Source organism: Mangifera indica, chromosome 11 (genome assembly GCF_011075055.1).
Source record: "Mangifera indica cultivar Alphonso chromosome 11, CATAS_Mindica_2.1, whole genome shotgun sequence".
Classification (NCBI taxonomy): Eukaryota; Viridiplantae; Streptophyta; class Magnoliopsida; order Sapindales; family Anacardiaceae; genus Mangifera; species Mangifera indica.
This window is the reverse complement of record NC_058147.1, coordinates 1648549-1669298: the sequence shown is the minus strand read 5'-3', so window position 1 is coordinate 1669298 and position 20750 is coordinate 1648549. Positions and strand designations below refer to the sequence as shown.

General features: G+C 35.3%; 4 protein-coding genes across 4 annotated transcripts; 2 read left to right on the top strand and 2 right to left on the bottom strand.

The window, feature by feature from the left end:
• Window positions 1-104: 104 nt before the first annotated feature.
• Window positions 105-4634, top strand: LOC123228879 (probable GTP-binding protein OBGC2). Its single transcript, XM_044654369.1, has 10 exons — window positions 105-301; window positions 459-931; window positions 1076-1167; window positions 1378-1461; window positions 1915-1992; window positions 2583-2783; window positions 2869-2976; window positions 3597-3671; window positions 3805-4025; window positions 4239-4634. Exons 1-10 carry the CDS (start codon window positions 120-122, stop codon window positions 4297-4299), a joined length of 1575 nt encoding a protein of 524 aa, XP_044510304.1. The 5' UTR covers window positions 105-119; the 3' UTR covers window positions 4300-4634.
• Window positions 4635-5057: 423 nt separating this feature from the next.
• On the top strand, window positions 5058-6942 carry LOC123228882 (dehydration-responsive element-binding protein 2D-like). The gene is made up of 2 exons (XM_044654373.1): window positions 5058-5792; window positions 6002-6942. The coding sequence occupies exons 1-2, from the start codon at window positions 5786-5788 to the stop codon at window positions 6670-6672; spliced, it is 678 nt and encodes a 225-aa protein (XP_044510308.1). The 5' UTR covers window positions 5058-5785; the 3' UTR covers window positions 6673-6942.
• Window positions 6943-11398: 4456 nt separating this feature from the next.
• On the bottom strand, window positions 11399-14426 carry LOC123228880 (purple acid phosphatase 2-like). Its single transcript, XM_044654370.1, has 8 exons — window positions 13859-14426; window positions 13562-13762; window positions 13317-13428; window positions 12643-12872; window positions 12432-12570; window positions 12137-12357; window positions 11863-11984; window positions 11399-11731 (listed from the first exon to the last, which is right to left on the bottom strand). Exons 1-8 carry the CDS (start codon window positions 14039-14041, stop codon window positions 11533-11535), a joined length of 1407 nt encoding a protein of 468 aa, XP_044510305.1. The 5' UTR covers window positions 14042-14426; the 3' UTR covers window positions 11399-11532.
• A 2058-nt stretch (window positions 14427-16484) lies between these two features.
• LOC123228878 (protein WALLS ARE THIN 1-like) lies at window positions 16485-19005 on the bottom strand. Its single transcript, XM_044654368.1, has 6 exons — window positions 18687-19005; window positions 18519-18581; window positions 18297-18413; window positions 17825-18230; window positions 17189-17340; window positions 16485-16993 (listed from the first exon to the last, which is right to left on the bottom strand). The coding sequence occupies exons 1-6, from the start codon at window positions 18908-18910 to the stop codon at window positions 16801-16803; spliced, it is 1155 nt and encodes a 384-aa protein (XP_044510303.1). The 5' UTR covers window positions 18911-19005; the 3' UTR covers window positions 16485-16800.
• Window positions 19006-20750: the final 1745 nt, after the last annotated feature.

The following is a 20750-nucleotide window of genomic DNA, read 5'->3' as shown; positions in this document are numbered from 1 at the left end:
ATCACAAATTTTGAGCTTTAAAGCCTGCAGGATTTTGGGCTTAGAAACGTCATAGCTTCTAAATCATATGCATTCGGACCTGAAATATCTGGGCGAGCTTGGCATTAAAAAGGCTATTTATGGACTCGGGCCTGAAATATCTAACAGTCCCGCCTAAACGAGTATCTCTTTGTGTCTCCCTCTGTCTCGTTTTAGCGCAGGAGAAGATAATGCTCTCAATGGCTACTTTACCCTCATCTTCGTATCTATGTCTACACTGTTATAATGAAAAAACATTCTTCCATCGTTTTATTCCTAGAAGGTATTGTCTTCAATTGTTCCTCGCAAAATTTCACTTCACTCTTTTCTCTTTTCAAACGATTAAATTGGAAATTTCGATGAAACAAATAAAATTTTTCTCGAGTTTGGGTTTATTGTTGTAATTTTTAAGGCGTTTTCACTTCATGCCTTATTTATAGGTTTAGTCGACAGAGAGTCAATTCTGAGAACTTGAGATATTATACAGTCAACTGCCGGCTCACTAGCACCAAAGAATCTTCTTCGAGAAGTCCCGCTACATTCATTAGGGAACCACACAAGTATTTTGATCAGGTATTCATCACCGTTCGTTCAGGAGATGGGGGACACGGTGCGATCCTTAGTTTGCCCAACCATACTGCGGAAAAATCACAAGGAAACCAGGCCAAGGGAAAAACAAGAAAGAAAAGCTCATATAAGAGAGATTTTGATGGGTCACTTATCCTTCCTATGGGTGGACCTGGAGCGGATGTAATCATTTATGCTGATGAGGGAAAAGACACATTGTTGGAGTTTCATAAGAAAAGCCGCTACAATGCAAAACGTGGCGGAAATGTTTCTTCCATGGGTGTTTTATATTCCCAATTACACGATGGACTTGCTGCCCCAGCATTGCGAATTCCTGTGCCTATAGGTTTGTGCGTTTCACTCATTGTTATATATTGTAGTTGCCTTTCCGGATAATATCTCATAACTTGTCTGCAGGGAAGTAAATGATAAGAATGTTATGGATGATTCCATATGTACTCTCATTGTATTGTATGTATTGTTGTGACAGGTACAGTTGTAAAGCATAAGCGAGGGAAGTTGTTGGCTGATCTAGCACATCCAGGTGATGAAGTACTTGTTGCGAGGGGCGGACAAGGAGGGGTAAGACTTTTATTCAAAATTTATAAAATGTTTAAGTAGATATTCTTCCATAAAATTGATATGGTTTGAAAGATTTCTAGAATATGCATGAGATAATTCATTAGATTGGAGCCCTTGTTTTGTTTAAAATATCCTTTCTTTAACACACAGTTTGACTCACATATTCAATCTGATATCTAGTTTTGTTTTGATTTTGTTGATTTGTTTCAGATTAGCTTGTTAGAGATGCCAGAGCATAGAAGGAAAAAGATGATGGCTTTAACCACAAACGTGTTGAGAGATGATAGTGATAAGGTAGAGTTGGTGCTCATATTTTCTTTGTTTAGTAGTTTGATTCTATATTAGGATGAAACTCCTTTTAGTAGCGTAAATTCTCAATTTCATTTTTATTTTTATTTTCAGTTGCAAGCACAAATCTATACTAAATACATCAAATCTTTCCTAGCTAGGGAAATGATACATTAATCAGCCTATCTTTTATTCATCTACATATGCCTCGTTTGAGTATGCAAACTTTTCAATATTTACAGTCAATAAATCATGCAGTTTCCTTTACCATTGCATATGTTTCACATCAATGGGGGCCCTCCTCTGTAGATCTGCTTTTATTGAAGGACTAACTCGAAAAGAAATCTAACACTTCAATATTGGTAGATGCATTAAAAATATAATGTGTGGTTAGTCAATACTTACATTTTTCTGGTACTAAAAGAAATAGTAAATATATATTTTTTATATCTATTTCAGGTTTTAATTCATGGTCGGCCTGGGGAGGAGGTTAGTTTGGAGTTGATTTTACGGGTTGTTGCTGATGTTGGTTTAGTGGTAAGTACTCCTTTATATTCTTCTAAACAAGCTTTACATTATGCATAGAGAGAATCTATATCTATTGTTAAGTATTTGGCTGTGAAATTTTCTGGGGTGAAAGTGGAGATGGTTGCTCATATTCAATTCTGAAGCAACAAACATTTATACTTTATATTTCATCATGATTTGGTCTGTACCTTTTAGGTTGAGTCTGAGACATTTGCTCACAGTTACACTCTCAATTAGTCAGCAGCCTTGGGCTGCAGAGTAACGACCATATTGTTTTGTGTCTACATACTTGATAAGAAGAACAGTGTAACCTAGTGACTATTTTTGACTCTATACTTATGGTAAATGGATCATATAGAAGCTTACTGTTTGAGTGGTTTAGATTACTGCCTTGGATTGAGCTCAAGAGCTTGGTCCTCTAGCTTTTTTTTTTTCCCTGTGTTCGATAATCTCAGTCAATTTTTTTAATTGGAAGAATAAAGAAATAACTTGAGACGTGTAGGAGAACTGGGTAGCTTTTTGTATAATTTTTCATTGATAAAAATAGTGGTGAAAGGTAAATTATGATTTTTAGGGACTAAATTTACTTGCTTTTGCAGGGACTTCCAAACGCTGGAAAATCCACACTCTTGGCAGCTATAACAGATGCAAAACCTGATATTGCCAACTATCCTTTTACAACATTGATGCCAAACCTCGGGCGCCTTGATGGTGACCCTACTTTAGGTGCAGGGAGATTTTCATCTGAAGCAACATTAGCAGATTTGCCTGGTCTCATAGAAGGTGCTCATCTGGGAAAGGTATTATCTAATTTAATCTCATTTGATTGTTCATTCTGAAACTCTTAGTTACAATAAGTGAAACCTTGTCATCCTTCTCCTTCAGGGTCTTGGTCGGAATTTTTTGAGGCACCTGAGGAGAACTCGCCTATTGGTCCACGTTGTTGATGCAGCTGCTGAGAACCCTGTGGATGACTACAGAACTGTCAAAGAAGTAATTTCCTTAAATCACATGATTTTTTCCTTACATCTATTTATTTTCTCAATGTTTTATTTTATGGATTCTATTTTCCTATTGAACATATAGGGTTGAATTGATTGAATTAGTGTCATGTATTAGAAATACAGTGGCTGATCGAGTCCAAGTTTATATTTTGATGTCTTTATATCTTCGCGTAGTTAGACATCGTTTCATTAAGAAATGTCATTTGACACCAAGCAATCAACTTTTGTTGAGGGATTTAGTTTACAAAGTGGGTCCCCACCTTTAGTAAAGACCCTTGGCCTTATTTACTTACCTACAAAAGCTGTTGTTCTTAATGATTTGCCTTTTGAGCTAGGGTGCCTGATATCAATATCTCATAGGTTTACAACTATTTTACATGTCCGCAAAATTTCCTTGGAAATTTGTAATTAATTGCATATGAGACAGTTTTATGCTATTGTTGACCAGGCAATTCTTGGTGTATCTGCTGTGAATTTAAGTGTTTCCTAACAGTTGGAAATACTGTGCTGCATCATATAGATCATCATGGAATTGTTTGGTCCATCTTCAATCCTGATTATTTCAAATTTTCTGCTGTTCTCAAAATATTGAATTTGTTATTTATGTAGGAATTACGGATGTACAATCCTGATTACCTAGAACGTCCATATATCGTGGTGCTCAACAAGATTGACCTCCCTGAGGTATGTGGCTCTGGGTTTCTCTTTCAATTTTTTTGATCCTTAGTAGTGTTGTTGAGTTTATATGAATTTCCTGATCTTATCAATCTTGTTTCTTATATATATGATGATAAGAGATTATTGATTGCTGTTTCAGGTGAAAGATAGTCTTTCATCTTTGACTGATGAAATTCTGAAAATTGGAAGTGATAAGGTAACTTCTGAACCAGAAACAAGCTCTGAGGATGCGGTACAATCATTGTCAACTGAAAGTAGCAAAGAAAATATATTTTCTTCTGGTACAGCAAACAAAGATAAAAGGGAAAAAGCTATTGAAGACTATCCACGCCCCCTTGCTGTTGTTGGTGTTAGTGTCCTGTAAGTTTATTTTTGGTGTTGCGGTTGTTTGGTTTTGCTTCAAAAGGAAGTTATTCAAATTGAACTTATATTCCCTTTTAGGAGTATGTATTGACAATAATCTAGCAAATTTATGCCTAACTCCAGATGATGTAGCTATTGAAAATAAAATGCATGTGTGCTGTATCAGTCACCAGTTTTACAGTGTTGGTTTTGTATTTATTCTTTTTGCAGGAAAGGCATCAGGATAGATGAGATGTTGAAGGAGATTAGGGCTGCCTTAAGAAAATGCTGAGATTCCAATGAAGCATAGGAACTATATGTCTCCATGAGAGTATTGGTGTAGTAAAAGTTTTTAACTTGCTGTGGTCTGTTGAAGTTTCCTTGTGAATCTTATCAATGCTTTACCTAGAGTGCACGAGCACTTCAATCCATATTAAGCTTGTTACCACTCTAAAGTTTTAGAGTGCAAACTGGGACTCATCGGTGTCAAAGTTTTGACCTTCTATTAGAATTCAGAAAGTGTACATAAAATTAAGGTGTTTTAAATCATGCTTGCAAATGTCTTGTAATTTTCATATTACTGGACACTTGAAAACTGATTTGAATCTAATAGAATTTTTTGCATTATGGTTGCCTTGCCTACCGCTCTAGATTTGGGTGTGTGAGCAGATGACAAGAGATGGATTAACAGTAGATAGGTTTGAGTCTGATTTCCGAAAATATTTGGAAACCTTTTAGATTTTACAGTGAAAGGTGTTGAGCATGATGTTTTGCTTTTTCTTCAAATGCTTAAAATATTTATAAATATTTCTTGAATTGAAAGAAAATTTCCCTGTTTAAATAAAGTTGGAAGCCCTGGCACGTTCAACCTGGGTGAACTGGCAGTGAAAGCGGTGAGGTTCTGGCAACCATTCTATGAATTCTTCCATTGATTTCAGACAATTTTCTGATTATTTATATTTTTGTTGTTATCTTAGAAGTCTAAAAAGATTATTGCTAGGGAAACACAAGGAATTCATTACATTCTCAGTTAGATTATTAAAATTTCTACACTATTTTCTCATTAGATTGTTCTATTGTGAATCAAGATACTAATGGTTGGGATTGTTTACTTACTACTTTTGATTAAGTGATTCAAGTCAAACCTAAACAACAATTGGCCTGATAATGTTTAGTTCAAACTTGAGTTTGTCTGAATTGGTAAATAATGTTGTTGAAAAAAGAATTGCTAATGGAGTGAACATTGCTATCAAATGGTTAAATAGTATTGGTGAATGATATCATTAATAAGGCAAACAAGTTCAAGTTTGGTTCATTCGAGTCAAATGTGGCTAGAGTCCCCCCATAATTGTTAATGGGCATTTGCCATTTTTATTTTTATAAATATGGTAGAAGATAATGAAATCTTCTAAATTTGGAGTTGGAAAATAATAAGCATAGTAACTCAGGAAGATTCACAGCAAGAGGATCATTGTTGGAAGTGTTGGAAATGGTTCCAGTAAGTGCATGAATCACATGCCATATTTTAAGTTTGGGAAGACGCCCGTATCAAAGCAGGCTTGCTAATTGTTCTGTGCTGGTTTTAGAGACGCCTGCATCTTCATGTTCCTATCCCCAACCGTTTGTCCCAATGTTCCTATTTTCAGATAAGTAGAAGGAAAGCAGAGCTTCCATTTTTATCTTCTGTGTTTGCCACCTGAGCTTCTGTAAGGACAACCATGCAAGCCAAGTGTATATTCAAATGAGTCCTGTTGCTGACACGATTGAACTGGTTTTTCATGACAGGTAGCAGCTCAAACCCACAATGTAAGGACACGTTTCGAATGCATTCCTGTGTGCCCTATTACTGCATTCAAGCTGTTATCTCCCCTGTTTCATGTATAAATACCGCCCACCTCTTGGAGGCGATGTACTAATCATCACCAAACCTTCCTAGTTTTCAGAGTCCTCTGTTGTAATAATGTCAAAAGCACTAATGGATGATAGTTTTGCAGAGAAAAAGCAGCTCAAAAAGCCTGCACAGGCGAGTTCAAGGAAAGGATGCATGAGAGGGAAGGGAGGTCCAGAGAATGCTCTATGCACTTATAAAGGTGTTCGTCAGAGAACTTGGGGCAAATGGGTGGCTGAAATTCGTGAGCCCAATCGGGGTGCTCGTCTTTGGCTCGGCACATTTGACACGTCGCATGAAGCTGCCGTGGCTTATGATGCTGCTGCTCGCAAGCTTTATGGCCCAGATGCCAAGCTCAATCTGCCAGAGTTGAGCGTCAATTCTCAATATCCAACGGCTCCTGCCACTTCCCAAGTTCCCCAAATGCCAAACCCACCTCAAGTCATTCATGGTTCAGGCATCAACCGCTCACCAAGTACCCCAATTCCCACAATGAACGATGCAACACAGGTGTACAACAACAACAACAACTCGATGATGAGCGTCGAGTCTCATTCGAATTTGGCAGAAAATGATTATAAAGTTGGGCAGAATGAGCAGGGAATGGATGGATTCTGGGAGAATTTGAACGTGAACTTGCCAGTGTTTGATGAATCCATATGGGCAGAAGCGGCGATGTCCATTGATTATCCTATGCTTGGAGAGCCAGGGCCACCTGCTGGCCACCTGCTGGATGGAGCAGGATGGGATGTGTTTCAGACTCCATGGTGCACGTGAAAGTTTGAAACTGGACTCTCTGAAAACAAGACATCTAAGCTACTGGCTGCCATGCTTTTATATATATACATATTTATATTATTTTATATATAGATCGTATGTAAATAAACTGAAGTGTCCACCTGAAGTAAAACCTATATATATATATATATATATATACAAAGTTGTGTCAAGGCCACGAAGCCTCATGGCTTTTTCTGGGCTTTGTTGTGCCATGTACATCACTTCCTCGCTCGTATATGGATATATTATGCAGTAAGTTTATATAAACATTTGTTACACATGGCATGCAACTTGACTTTAGATTTTTTTTCTCTTTTAAAATGATATTTTATTGCCCTGAGAAATCACAATTGTTCTAAGTGGAAGATCTAAAAAGTTAATAATAAAATGTAAGAAGGGAAGTTCAGGAACAATGCTTCTTCCTCATATCTATACTGTCATCTTCAATTTGTCCTTCTCATCTTCATTCTACCATGTTTCTTCATCTTTCTTCAACGTCTATCTCTCTCATCTTTAGTCTATAAGATAACTAGAATTTCTTATCTCTAAGGATCAGGTTTCCAGACTTTCATATATCATCAGGTTTCCAGACTCTACTCTCGTCATCATGTCTTTAGTCTTATATGTGTCTTTTGTCCATCTATCAAGATAACTAATTTCCGATTTATCAGGGTAAGATCATTTGTATTTCATCTATCAGGATTTCAGACTTTCATGTGTCTTTTATCTTTCTATTAAAATTATTTATCTTTCATCTATCAAGATTTTAGACTCTCCTATTTATCTTCTATCTGTATATTAAAATAAATGAATTTCCATCTATCTAATATCTTTTATCTTCACTCTGTCAGGATCCTACAGTCTCATGTGTGTCCTTTATCTCTATATGATAAGTGATTTCAATTCATCCAAATAATTGTCTCAACATTTTATTCCAATCTTTCAGGATAACTGAATAACTTCATCTATCAGGATAAGTCAAAACTTAAATCTCAATTTAACATCTTTTATTTCTAATCTCTTAAGATAATTAAATAATTTAATTTAACTTATTATCTCTTGTCTCTGATTTATGAGGATATTTGAATCCAACTTTTCTTTTTTTTATTTGTCTTTTTATTTTAATATGTCATAACTCTCTCTCTCTCTCTCTCTCTTTTTTAATTTTAATAAATGAGGAGCCTTATCCTAGTATGAATTTACTTTCCTAACCTAGTATGAAACTACTCTTTATTAATACAAGATTATTATTATTTAATATTAATAATTAGATATTATTTTATATTTAATTTAAAATAATTTGATTATATGATAATACATTAGTATTTATAACTGAATTTATATTTGTTAATAGTGTATAATATATTATTATTATTATTAACACATTTCTATTTATCCTTTTAAGGGACAAAAATCTTACCTAAACTCTTTGTTATTAGTAAATCCTAATACCTTGTCATTTCAAAACTCAAATAGAGTATTTTGAATGTATCAAAGATGTATCATATATATTAACTTATTTCTAGTGGCATAATTAGACAAAAATATGTTTGGAAGAGAAAAATGTATTGCTTGAGGGAATAAAAAAACCTTAAAAAAATAAAGGGGCCCAGGAACAATTTGCCCTGTTTGTTTTCAATCTAGTTGAAATCCAAATCTAAGTTATTTAACAGCTCCAAACTTTATGAGGAATTCATGACCTGAGGACTATTTCCCACCTGAGGTTTGTTAAAACAACACATTCTCATCATTTAAGTTTTAAAAAAATCAAACTATCATCTATTATCCACTTCTGTTAATGAATTTTATAAAGTGAAAAAGCCAAGAATAGAAAATTTTTTGGGAAAAGAAGTTGGGGGTGTTTTCAAAATTTTAATATACTCACAATAGTTTCAAAAATGATGATTACATTACTAAAGAGCTTTCCAAAATATAATATTTTAAAATTGGTTAATTTTTATGAGTCTTAATGATAAATTTTAAAACTTATGAGGATATATTGGTAATTTAATATTTATATTAAGTGTTAATGATAATTATGTCATTTTAATAAAAGAGCAAAACAATCATTTTCAGTAAAACTTAACAGGTTTATTGGGTCTAGATTCACCTATAATGAGTTGACTTGACCTAGATTCTTATATTAACTGCCAAGGGCAATTAGAGGGAGATATTGGTAGTTGATACCTATATAAATGTTCAAAAACTGCCTCCCCTCCAATAGTTAATGCATTATTATTTCAAAGAAGAATTTTTCTTTCTTCTCCTCCAAAAAAGCCAAAAGTATAGAAAATATAACAAATAGGGTCGTGAAAATGACTAACATCAACACCTTGTATCATATTTATATTGCTTTCATCATAAAATCGAAGTTGAGTACACTAAATTTAATTTTATAGAATTCAAATTCACTAAATTGACATGCTTTAAATCTTCCAACAAGGTTTAATAAGAAATTAATGGTAAGTGAAAATTTAGCTTTTTAAAAGTTCAAGGGTGGACATGTTATTTAATTGCCTTGAGAAATCACAATTGTTCCAAGTGGAAAGTCTAAAAGAATTAGTGAATCTTAAAAAACTAATGGTTAATAATAAGATTTAAAATTTCAAGAAAAATTATCTTCAATGGTACTTTGTAATCTTTCATTCTCATCCCTATATATCATCTCAAATATGTCTTTCTCATCTTCATTCTATCATGTTTCTTTTCCTCCTCTTTCAATCTCTCTCTCTCTCTCTTTGTTATCTTCAATATCTAAGATAACCAATATTTCTTATCTCTAACAACCTGTATAAACTCTTTTTATCTCTCCCCTATTAGGTTTCTAAGCCCTCGTATGTGTCTTTTTATTTATATATACAAATAATTGAGTTCTACTCTCATTTATTAGGTCTTCAAACTCTCATATATATCTTTTTATTTATTTATTAAGATAATTGAATTACAGTTTATTAAAATCTATTATCTTCTATCTATTAGAGTTTCAGACTCTCATATACCTTTTTATCTATCTGTCAAGATCAGTGAATACAAATCTATATTAGAGTTTTTATCTTTCATCTATCAAACTCTTAGACTTTACAATTAATATGTTTTATCTATTTATCAAGATAAGTGAATATCAATCTGTCTAATATCTTTTATCTCTCATCTATTAGGTTTTCAGAATTCAATTTGTATCTTTTATCTATCAATCAAGATAAGTGAATTTTAGCTCTACATTGTGTTTCATCTGTCAGTCAACATAATTGAATTCTAATATATGAAAATAACCATCTCAGTATATCAATTTTTATTCAAGTACATCTACCAAGATAAATCAATAACTAATCTTTTAAGATTACTAACTCCAAGAATCTGTAAAGATTTTTTTATCTTCTATCATTCATGTCTTAATGTCTCTTTTTATCTCGTCTTTATAATCTTCCATATGTCTAATCTATGTAGATATCTGTTAATCCATCTCTCCCGTTAAGAAATTTGTCAAGCTCTTTTATCCCCCCTTTATCAGGCTCCAATGTCTCTCTTTTCTCTCTAATCTATCAGGAAAAGTGAGTCATAACCTATCAAGATAACCAATTCTAACTTATCCTTTTCTATTTCCAAACTTCAAGGATTATAGATCCCATTTATTATCCTTTCTATTAATCTCATGTCGTTTGAGATAATGGTTAAATAGTATGATGAACTGTGTCTAAAAGACCAAACTTCCTGATACCCGAATCCAACTTACACAAATGAATTTCTTTATTTTCAATGTTTCTCCAAGTCATCCATACGTTTGAAAATGGTAACTAAGTGCTAAAATTAGATGGTTTTGTCTTTGTCTAAGAGTGACTGATTTCTGCAACCAAGAGACATCTATTTCTACACGAAACTGTTTCTGATTAGGATGCAATGCGGACAGATAGAAGCAGGATTTTGTGACGTTCAACTCGGTTGCATGGATAAAGTTGCGCCGGCTGCTACATTGACTCCACAAACGTGTCAAAATGCCCATATTCTGACGTTCAAGTTCATTTCTACCACGCCACTGATTGGCAAAAAGCTTAAATGGATTTTGAATTGAACCGAAAATACTCGAGGCTTGAATCAAATTTTCCAGGAGAAAGTAGTTCCAAAATTGAAACTATTGTTACAGCTTCAGACTTTTTTTTTTTTTTCGGATTCATTCATGATTGTGAATGATCAATGGAGCAACTGAAAAATGAAACTGGGTATTTCACATCTTGGACATACTTTCCAACCTTCAAATTTCGTATTTCTTCAAATCGATTCAATTCAGTTAAGCCATTTACAGATGTTTTCATACTAGTGACTAGATAAAAAAACCAATTTGACCAAAATCCTATGCAATAACCAATCAGATTTCTGATTATTCTATATTCTGATCCAATTATTGGTCCAGATACTAGCTCAACTCAGTTTAAGAGTTTTTTTAACACCCTAAAAATGGTGTTACTCAATTTTTTTCTTCTTTTTTTTTCATCAATCACAAACGTAGGATTTCTAATGATAAAATTAGGGTGAGCAGAAAAACCGGGTGAGACTGGAATCACAAAATGCTTGGCCCTACAGTTTTGGTTTCTACCTGGAACCAACATCTACAGAGTAGGTTCCAAATTTCATGGAACTGGCATTGTACAGATATATTCTGATTTCCCCAATTTAAAGAACCAAAACCTACTGGAACCAGAACCAGATTATTCATTCTACAGATATCTCAACATAAACTACCACAATCATTATGATAAATGTAAATTTCCAGGGCAAAAGTTTTTCAAGATATATTTGAATGAATGTTTGGATTTGAATTGTAGAGTTGATTATTTGGATTTGATCTAGATATAAGAGTCATTAAAATGCAGCTCTGGAGAATTGTTCTGACGGGTTCCAGTGTCTGTTATGCAACCAAACAGAATCAGCTTCTACAGCATAACCATCTTCATTACGGTTCCAACTGAAGTAGGCATGAGTCCTGTTCTTTATATCTAATGTTCCATGTCCAAAGCTTGCTTCACGGTAAGCTGAGTAGCTTGGCTGGGGCTCTATCATTCTGCTCAATCAAAAAAGAATCAGACTACATGTTTAAAATTTCATCCAAGTAAAAACTGAATTCCAAGTTGTTACATAGTGATACGAAGGAAAAAATATTTAAATCACATTAGACTGTTTGCTATAACTTACTCTGTCACCAATCCTTCTAGATTTCCCCCATCTCCAACTGTTATGTAAACAGGGGCAGATTGATCACTAATGGGGGTGCAATCTCCATTTGTAATGTTGTATGCAATATTTGATATTCGTTCCTGAAATGCAAACAGTTAGGCTCTTATCGCATTGTTCCAGTAGTATCAGAGTCCAGTTGTTTATGAAGGAGTCTTCCTGGGAAGAACAAATTTGCAGAAATAGAAGAAATTGCTAACTGTGAGACAGCTCTAACAAATAAGTACGAACTTACAGATCTTTCATAGGCATGAAAATGGCCGGCAAAGACGACGTCGACCTTGTACTCCACAAACCATGGCTCATACATTACTCTCATGGTTTCGCCCTCCATATAGTGATGTACATAACTACTGTACATCGGACAGTGCATAAGAACAATAAGCCAGGGAGTTTCCGTTCTGTTCACTCTGGGAAACTCCAGCTCCAGCCATTCGTACTGAGGAGTATATTTTCCTATAAATAATAGCACAATTCTGCGTTATTTAACAGTTTGTGAAGGCTAATTCCTCATTAAAATATCGACTTACCAAAAGCTGAGTATGAGGACATGACAATGATATAGGCCGAAGCTCTCTTAATGGAGTACCAAAGAGGAGAAGGACTCAATGATGCTTCATAAGGTACATGATACCTGTATGTATATGGTTTAAACGGTATTTGTTCGCCCTGAAACAGGGAAAAATAATTAGTAAGAGCTTTGCTAAGAACATTTGACAGGAAATGGGATACGGGGCATACAAGATCAGGAACAAAATCGAGTTCATGATTTCCTGCAGTCCATATCCAAGGTTGATAAGCAGCATTTCTCTCAGTGAACCTTCCCCAAGTATCCCAACGGGTGTTGTCATGAAGTGGATAATCATCTGCATAAGACAGATCTCCCACATACAATAATGTCTGGCCTTTTGTTGGGTTTTGTTCATAATGTGTAAGAGTCGTATTTGAGTCGAAGGTCTGCCCCAGATCCCCTGTTCAACATGTTTTCTTCCTTAGTGACAAGAAGATAAAATCTGTCAAATTATAGCAGGCATATGGAATTATTGTTGCTGTTAGCTACAATTATTGGCCATTTCACCTTTAAGCATACTAAGCATGAGATGTTAAAGAACTCTTAGGCCTCTCTCAGCTCTCCCTAGCTCACCCACACCCGACGCAATTCTTAATCAATGTGAATTCTTAACAATCCTTCCGTTAATCACACATTGGATCAACGTTCAGAAACAACATTGGGTATTGGTCCTACATCACTAAGTTGAAACCTCAGCGGAGGCTCTGGGGATTCTTCCCTAGGATGGAATTGTTTTTAATACCACTTGTTGGGCCAGTGCAAAAAGAGATATTGGGTCCTTCCCACCCCAAAAGCTAGTTAAGCGATCGAACCATCATTGTTAACAAAAACCAGGAGTAAACACCTATAATGCCAAAAGTATATGGGACGTCTGGGCCAGATTCTGGAGCAGTTCTAAACCAGAACTGTCTTGCAGTATTCCCAATTCCAACTTCATAGTAATATTTGGTGTCGAACTGCAATGGCAATAAATACTTGTTACTTCAAACATTAACAGACTGACTCTGCCCATAAGTCTTCAAACTCTAAACACTAAACTAAAATGGTTAATCAAGTAAAATGACTAAAAATCTGACAGCAAATGCACACCTCCAGATCCTTAACAGTGCAGTGATGAATGTAACCCGAAGTGTAATTGAAGAATTTGTAAGAAAGAACGATGCCTTCAGCCTGTTTTATGAGTGTTGTGTTTTCCGCCCAGTAAAGCACAGTGTTTGAACCGGGCTCATCTGGTGTCACCCAAGAGACAAGCATAGCCTTTCCCACATGATCTCCTTGTGTTATATGAACCTTAATTACAATGATCAAAATTCAATAAACATGTATAATTGGGAGACGTAGGCCATTTCAGTAAAATAAGATCAAGAAGAACGACTTGAAAATCACCTGCTGAGGAGCATTGTAACCCGGAGGCACCCGAAACACATCACTGTCCAGCGGCATATCAAGGGACAGATTAGCACTCCTCACAAAACTACTTGTTCTTCCACCATTAGAAAATTTTGCAGCACTTGAAATCAATCCCACAACAGCAAGAAGAACAAGAAAATCCCACCTTACAGCACCCATATCTCCTCTTTCAATGTTCACCGATCAGCGAATTGAAATAAATTCATAACAACTACGGCATAAAATGCTATATAATAATGGCGCGAGAGGAATATTCGTTATATGATACGAATCTAGCTAGCTCATTTATGAGTCCCAAGCACAGCGACTCGATCATTGAAGCTAATTTTCTCAAGTTAACTCGGTAACTTGAAGTTGATTCGATGAAAAACACACTACTGCCATCTGGGTTTGGCAGGCGCAGTTCTGGCAGCGCCTTGAGAAAGGAAAGGATAAGGATAGTACAGAAGATTTACGATAAGACTGCCGCTGGTTTCATTTGTCGCTGTCAACATGTACAGATAACTGTTGCGTGATGATAATATCACGGAGGCCTGGTGGATTGGTAGTTGGCGCTAGACTTGGTAAAGGTTTTGAGTTTCGTGGGGTTTAAAAATTAAATTAAAGGCTTTTTCGTAGAATTGGTATAAAAAATAGGGTTGGACTTAAACTGAATGAGTCTAAAATAAGTCAATCTTATATGAATTCAGTCGAGTTTGAGTTATTTGTCAAAATTTTTTAATTAAAAATTTTGATATAAAACGATATCGTTTTGATCAATATGTATTAAAATGATGTCATTTTAAAAACAAAAAACTAATCAAACCAAATTTAAATTAAACTCGAGTTTAGCTTTTACGAGCTCAAGCTCGAATTTGGCTTTTATGAGTTTGAACTCAAACTCAAATTCAATTATATGTAAAATAAATTGAACTTAAATCCAACCTTAATAACAATCGATGTTGATAAAACTTTTATTTCCTAAAAATTAAAGCTTTTTTACCGTTGAAGGACGAGATAAATATATAGTATCAATAGTGTCAGTGACAATTATATTATCGAATGTATAAATGATTTTATCTTGGGATAAGTTATCAAGTTAGACCGTTAATATAAAATCAATTTATTTAAATCAAGCTGTAAATTCAATTCTAATCAATTTGTATCGAAATCATCCCTATAAGTATGGTCTAATTTGAGATTAATACAAATCTAAAAGAATCAACTCAAAATCAACTTAGACTTCACTTAAAAAATAATTTAATTTTGAAATTGTTTGAGTAAACTCAAACTTAAATATTTGAATCCCCTTGACTCGTTTGATTTGAATTTGAATCCAACACTAATTTATATATACTACTTGTTTCACTGGTTATTGATGTTATTGTTTTTTCTCATTTTATTTAATTTTATAAATATGAAATTAAATTTTACAATAGAGAAAATGAAAATATATTGTTGTCAAGTAATATAGTACATATGGCTTTTTTTTTTTTAAATTATAAATAAAACTGCAAAAGAAAATAACTCTAAAAGGAGTTAAGTTAGAGTTAAGGTGGGTTTAAATAGTAAACTCGCATTACTCTTCTATTTACTAATTGGGCCTAAAAAGCTAACTTGAACCCGGCATCTTTCAATTAGCCCATATGTCCCCTACCGGCCCAAAATTATTCAGAACAAGACAATTGATCATCCCTGATAGACATGGCAGGGTTGAAATCGTTTAAGTTTCTAGTTAACATCATTGAGGCTAGCCCTGGTGGGCAAGGGAGCGGCTGCCCAAGAAATGATCTTGATAAGAGCAGGCTTCACTATTTCTACTGGACAGTCGCTAGAATTGACATTGTTCTTTTCTTTGTGTTCTTGTGGATAGCCAGTCGTAATGGGAGGAAGGGAAATGGAAGAGTAGCAGATTGGGGAGGAATGCAAGTGAAGAAAGAAGATGATAACACCCAAGTGAAAATAAGCTTCATCTATATTGCTCATTTGTGAATTATCTTATCAGTCAGATGATTCTTTTTGTATGTACAGTATTCTGTAATATATATCGAACAAAGCTTAATCTCAGGAGGGCAAGATAATTAAAAGAGGAAGACAAAATGATACGGATTCCGTTCACATCATTAAAGAGGAAAAGCATCTTATTAAATATGAAATCGCTTTTTAAAAAGCAAGAACCGATAAATCTTGACAATAATAGATATTGGGATCAGTTAATAATACCATAACCTAGAATGTTGTCGTTGCTTTATTGTCTTCTACCTACCTTCAAAGTTAAAAGCGTCTGTCTGTGTGGTTCCATTGTCACCATCCCGATAGATACATTTCCAGGCTATCTCCTCCTATGCACTTCACAACAGCTACTCCAATCTGCTGCCGTCCGACTTCCCAACTCAAAGTTCCGGTGACTGTTCTAGTGGCGGCTCATATAAAAAACTTGACACCATAAAATATCTGATGACTTAGAAATCTGTAAGCGTGATTTCATGCCGACCAAAATGATTTAGAATGAGCGTGGTTTATGATAGCACATTATAAAACAATCAGCATGCTTGGCCTGGCTGGCCATTTCTGTGGTGTTAACCATGAGCACAGTTGTGGGTCCAGTTACTTCAAAACATAATGATTTTAAGCATTAGCTTCATAAATAATTTGCATATCTTTTTCTCGTAAATCAAGCCACAAAATTAACATATAAAAACATAAGGGATTTTCAGATATTATGATCCATGAACATGATCGTCATATTTTACTCATCCCCTTCGAAAAACTCTCCTTCCTTATCTCTCTCCACTACGTGAGAAAGGGAAAAACAAGAAATTAAAAAAAAAAAAAAACTAAAACTTCATACACACACAAGCTTTTTGACTTAGGATAGTGCAATTTTAACATTCTTCTCCAGCCAACACATTCTGCGGTTAAAGTTAGGGACTTTGTAATCAGACGTTTTCTGTTGATGGAGGAAGAAGTGGCTGAGTAAGTGACGGCTTGATGTGGGTTGTTGTCCTTGTGTTGCCATGCTCTGGAGTAGACTGAATCATAGGCTTTTCCTTTGATAAAAACTTCTTTTCTTCGCTTTTGCCCCAGAGGACCAGGTACAACCCCACTATAATCAGCACAGCCCCGATGATCCTGTAAATTTTTAAACATGTAAATTTAAAGTTAACCTCTTTAGCAAAATTTACTGCATTTTTTTCACTTATGCTATTCTAATTCCGATAACCCGAAGCCTTTTCAGGCCTGGATTAAACTTTAGGTCACCTCAAGGCACGGCCCTTTTGATGTTTGTCATTGTAGTTGTTGGGAGAAGGAGAAGGACCCACTTACCCTCCCAGGTAGAATTCTTCGCGTAAAGCGATGGAGGCCATAATGGCGACAACAAGAGTCTGAACTGGTTGATACACAGCCACGAAGACAGGACCCCCTCTGTCAATGCACCAAATCTGTACAGCAAATGCAATTCCAGATGCCACCACTCCCTGCATATTTCGACGTATATAAAAGAAAACTTTTAAATTATATCTCGGTACACCCAAAAGAGAAGTTTACAGGAGATATAAATTAAATTTTAAGCTGATCTCGACATTATCACATCTTGTCCCATAAAGAACTGGTTCACGCATGCCTAAACGCTACAAGCTTTCCCTTTTATATAGATTGAAGACTTGACATACTACTTTAGCACTGCCCAAAGTACACAGGATTCAAGGCCCTTGACAAGCCATATTGTTTAATTGTAAAAGAAGACATCAAGCTACTAGACCCACTCAGTATCTCAAAATCATGAACAAGACGACACGCCAAACCCAGCAGGCCAGCCATATTGCTTATGCCCGGATCAAGATTGGGCTACGTATAAAAGAGAAGCTATAACTTAGACTGTAAGTCTGGAGCTTGAGTTCAAGTTTTGAATTTTAAGCAAGTTATAGAGTTATGAATATATCAAAAAGCAAAGATACTAACCGCATAGAGGATAGTGAAAACTTCTCCACCATTGTGAAAAATCCAAGCTTGCGCGTTTCTCTCAAAAATCACAGCAATAATCAAGAACTGAATTAGTCCAAAGAAGCACGTGTATGAGGTGACTGAGAGGCGAGCTGGGAATTTCTTGAGGACAGGTGCTTGCAATACAAGCCAAGCGGACCAGGACAGGCAGTGGCCAATAAGATAGATACAACCCAGTGTCCAGTTCTTGCCTTTTGCATCTCCAAGCGAAACAAACATTGGTGTGGGTAAGTTTAGCGTAGAAGCTGGGCTGTAGACTGCTGGACCCTTGTACAAGGTGATCACAGTGGCCCCGGCAACACAGAAGGCAGTTCCAAGCACTTTTGCGATACCATCTTTTCGGTCTAGTCTTACTTTCTCTATCCTGGAAAAAGAAAAATAAAAGCATAAATAAAACATTAACATTTACACAGATTTTACTGGATCTTACCTTAACATTGCGGCCATGAGAAAGGTAATGGCAGGAACGGAGTTTTGGATTGCTGAGGCAAACGTGGGTGAAGTATAGTCTAAGCCCAGCAAGTAGAATCCTTGGTTTGCTGTTATTCTGAAATAATAAAAGAATGTAAAATTAGATATGGTTATTTTCTCATTATATATATTTTTTCCACTGTTTGTTGTGGACTTTATGAGTTTAACGTTTGATCGATACCCAATAAGTGCAAGCAGGAAAAACTGAAGGAGAAAATTGAGAGTAATGGCTGGCCTCTCCTTCCTGTAGAAAGAAGAATTTTAGAACATGTTACTGTCATTTAAAGGAATATTTAATCGTGGTTATTATATAAAAACTGAAGATTTAGTAGTAGTGTTAGTGATTCACTTTTCCAGGAAGTATGCAAATGGAAGGAGAAGAAGCAAAGCGATGATGTTCCTATAAACAGGAAACACAAGCTTGCTAATGCCCATATTAAGGGCAGCTCTAGAGACCACATGGAACCCTGCATATCCAAACTGCAAGGCCAACATGGCCACGTGCAGCTGCAGCCTTTCAGGCACTGAACACCACATTCTCCTCCCAGAACCTGAAGCACCAGTATCAGCCATTGAAGCTAATACACACAGAAAAGAAGAAACTCAAGAACAAAATGCAAGATAAAATTTTGAAACCCCGAAGAGGGAAGAGAAGATGTTGAGGATTAATGAGCGAATAGGTGGTATAAATATAGCTGGAAAAAGGCAATGTAATTGTGGAGAGAATGGCCCACAAGGGCCATAGAAAGACGTTATGTCAACTGTTACTAGGCCTTCAAATGTTCATGGCTGTCTCCCACATTCTTCTCTATTCTCTCAACCCATCGTCCCATCTTATTAATTTGCTGACAAGGCAACTAGCAACCCCATTTGCTCACTACTAAACTACACACAGTAAAATACATCTGACAGATAAAAAGAGGAAATTAATTATAAACATATTGAGATTATAATCTAACACCTTCTGTTTTGGCACCATGCCATTAATGATGATAATTTGACAGAGAAGAAGAGCCGCCATTGATAGATAGCACGCACGAGGGGAAGGTCAGTACCCCATGCGCTCTCATCACCGGTCAAACGCCTAAACCCCACCACAAGCCCCACCTTTCGGTATATTTTCACTATTTTAATATACTATAAGCAGCTCCTACTTTTATAATCTATTCAATTATTTTAATAATACTCTTAATCATCCGTATATACTTCATCATACTATTCTTTTTTCTTCTTTCTCAGTGTTGGTGTGCAACTTTCTTTCATACAGGCACCACAAATACAGGTAAATGTTTAAACTTAATTACAATTGATCCAGACAGAAAATGTTTGAAAGCTAATTAAAGCTACCAATCCAATATCATTTATCAATCGGTTGAAGAAAATTTTATGATTAGTCCACCAATGCTGGAGAAAGAGTGTATAAAAATATACACCACTTTGGTAGAGGACAATCGCATGGAAAATTAGCAGCCAACAGTAGAATCCATCTTTTTTTAGGCCTTTTTCTGCAGAATACTATAAATAAGTAAAAGATGTTTATTGTAAAAGTTTCTCTTAATTAATTTAGTTAAGGGGTATTTTATCTTTCAAATTATCAATTCAGTTTGTCCAATTGCGGGTTGCGTTTTGATATCAAGTCCTTTGCTTTAAGAGACATGTTACCCCCCCTCAATTCAGACCACCATCATTCTAAAATTCAAAAAAAGTGGCCTGCCAAGGAAGAATATATCAGCCTTTTGATCTTTAAAAGGGTTTCCATCTGACAACAATGTTTTGTAGCTGATACATTATAATAATGAAGGTGAGTCTACGATGAGAAGGACTAGGGCTAACTAGTTCTGACGGATAATTTGGTTGAAAAAAAAAATGTTTAAAAGAGAGAGTTTGAGTTTAAAATTTGTTGGTGTTGTATCAAAATTATCTCTTGGAGGATTCAAGATTTGCTTAACTGGTGTGATTAGTTTGATTCAAAAAAATAATCCATCTGAAGTGGATACCTATATGATTTAAAAAAAAAAATACTGCTTCTAACCAGGCCTGCACGAACCGGTCGGACACCACCCTGACCAATCCAGTTGTGAACTTAATAGCATCTGCACAAATTCATTCTCTTTTGGGTCACATAAGTACATGCCTGACAGCTAGAATAGATTTTGCTTGCACGAGAGAATCTGATACCCAGTCTTTTGGTCGAGTATGAGTTGACTTGACTCAATTAACTCCGTTAACACCCTTTCCAACATTAAATACTATTCCCATGGAAATGATTTTAATTTATCAGAAAAGTTAAAAGAAACAAGGGAATTCTTTTTAAGGCTGAAAATTAAAAGATTGCTCTACTGAAAGTGGCATGGACTTCTTTTTTATCTATGATTCTACTGTCTATATACAGAAAGAGTATCAATTGGAGGCT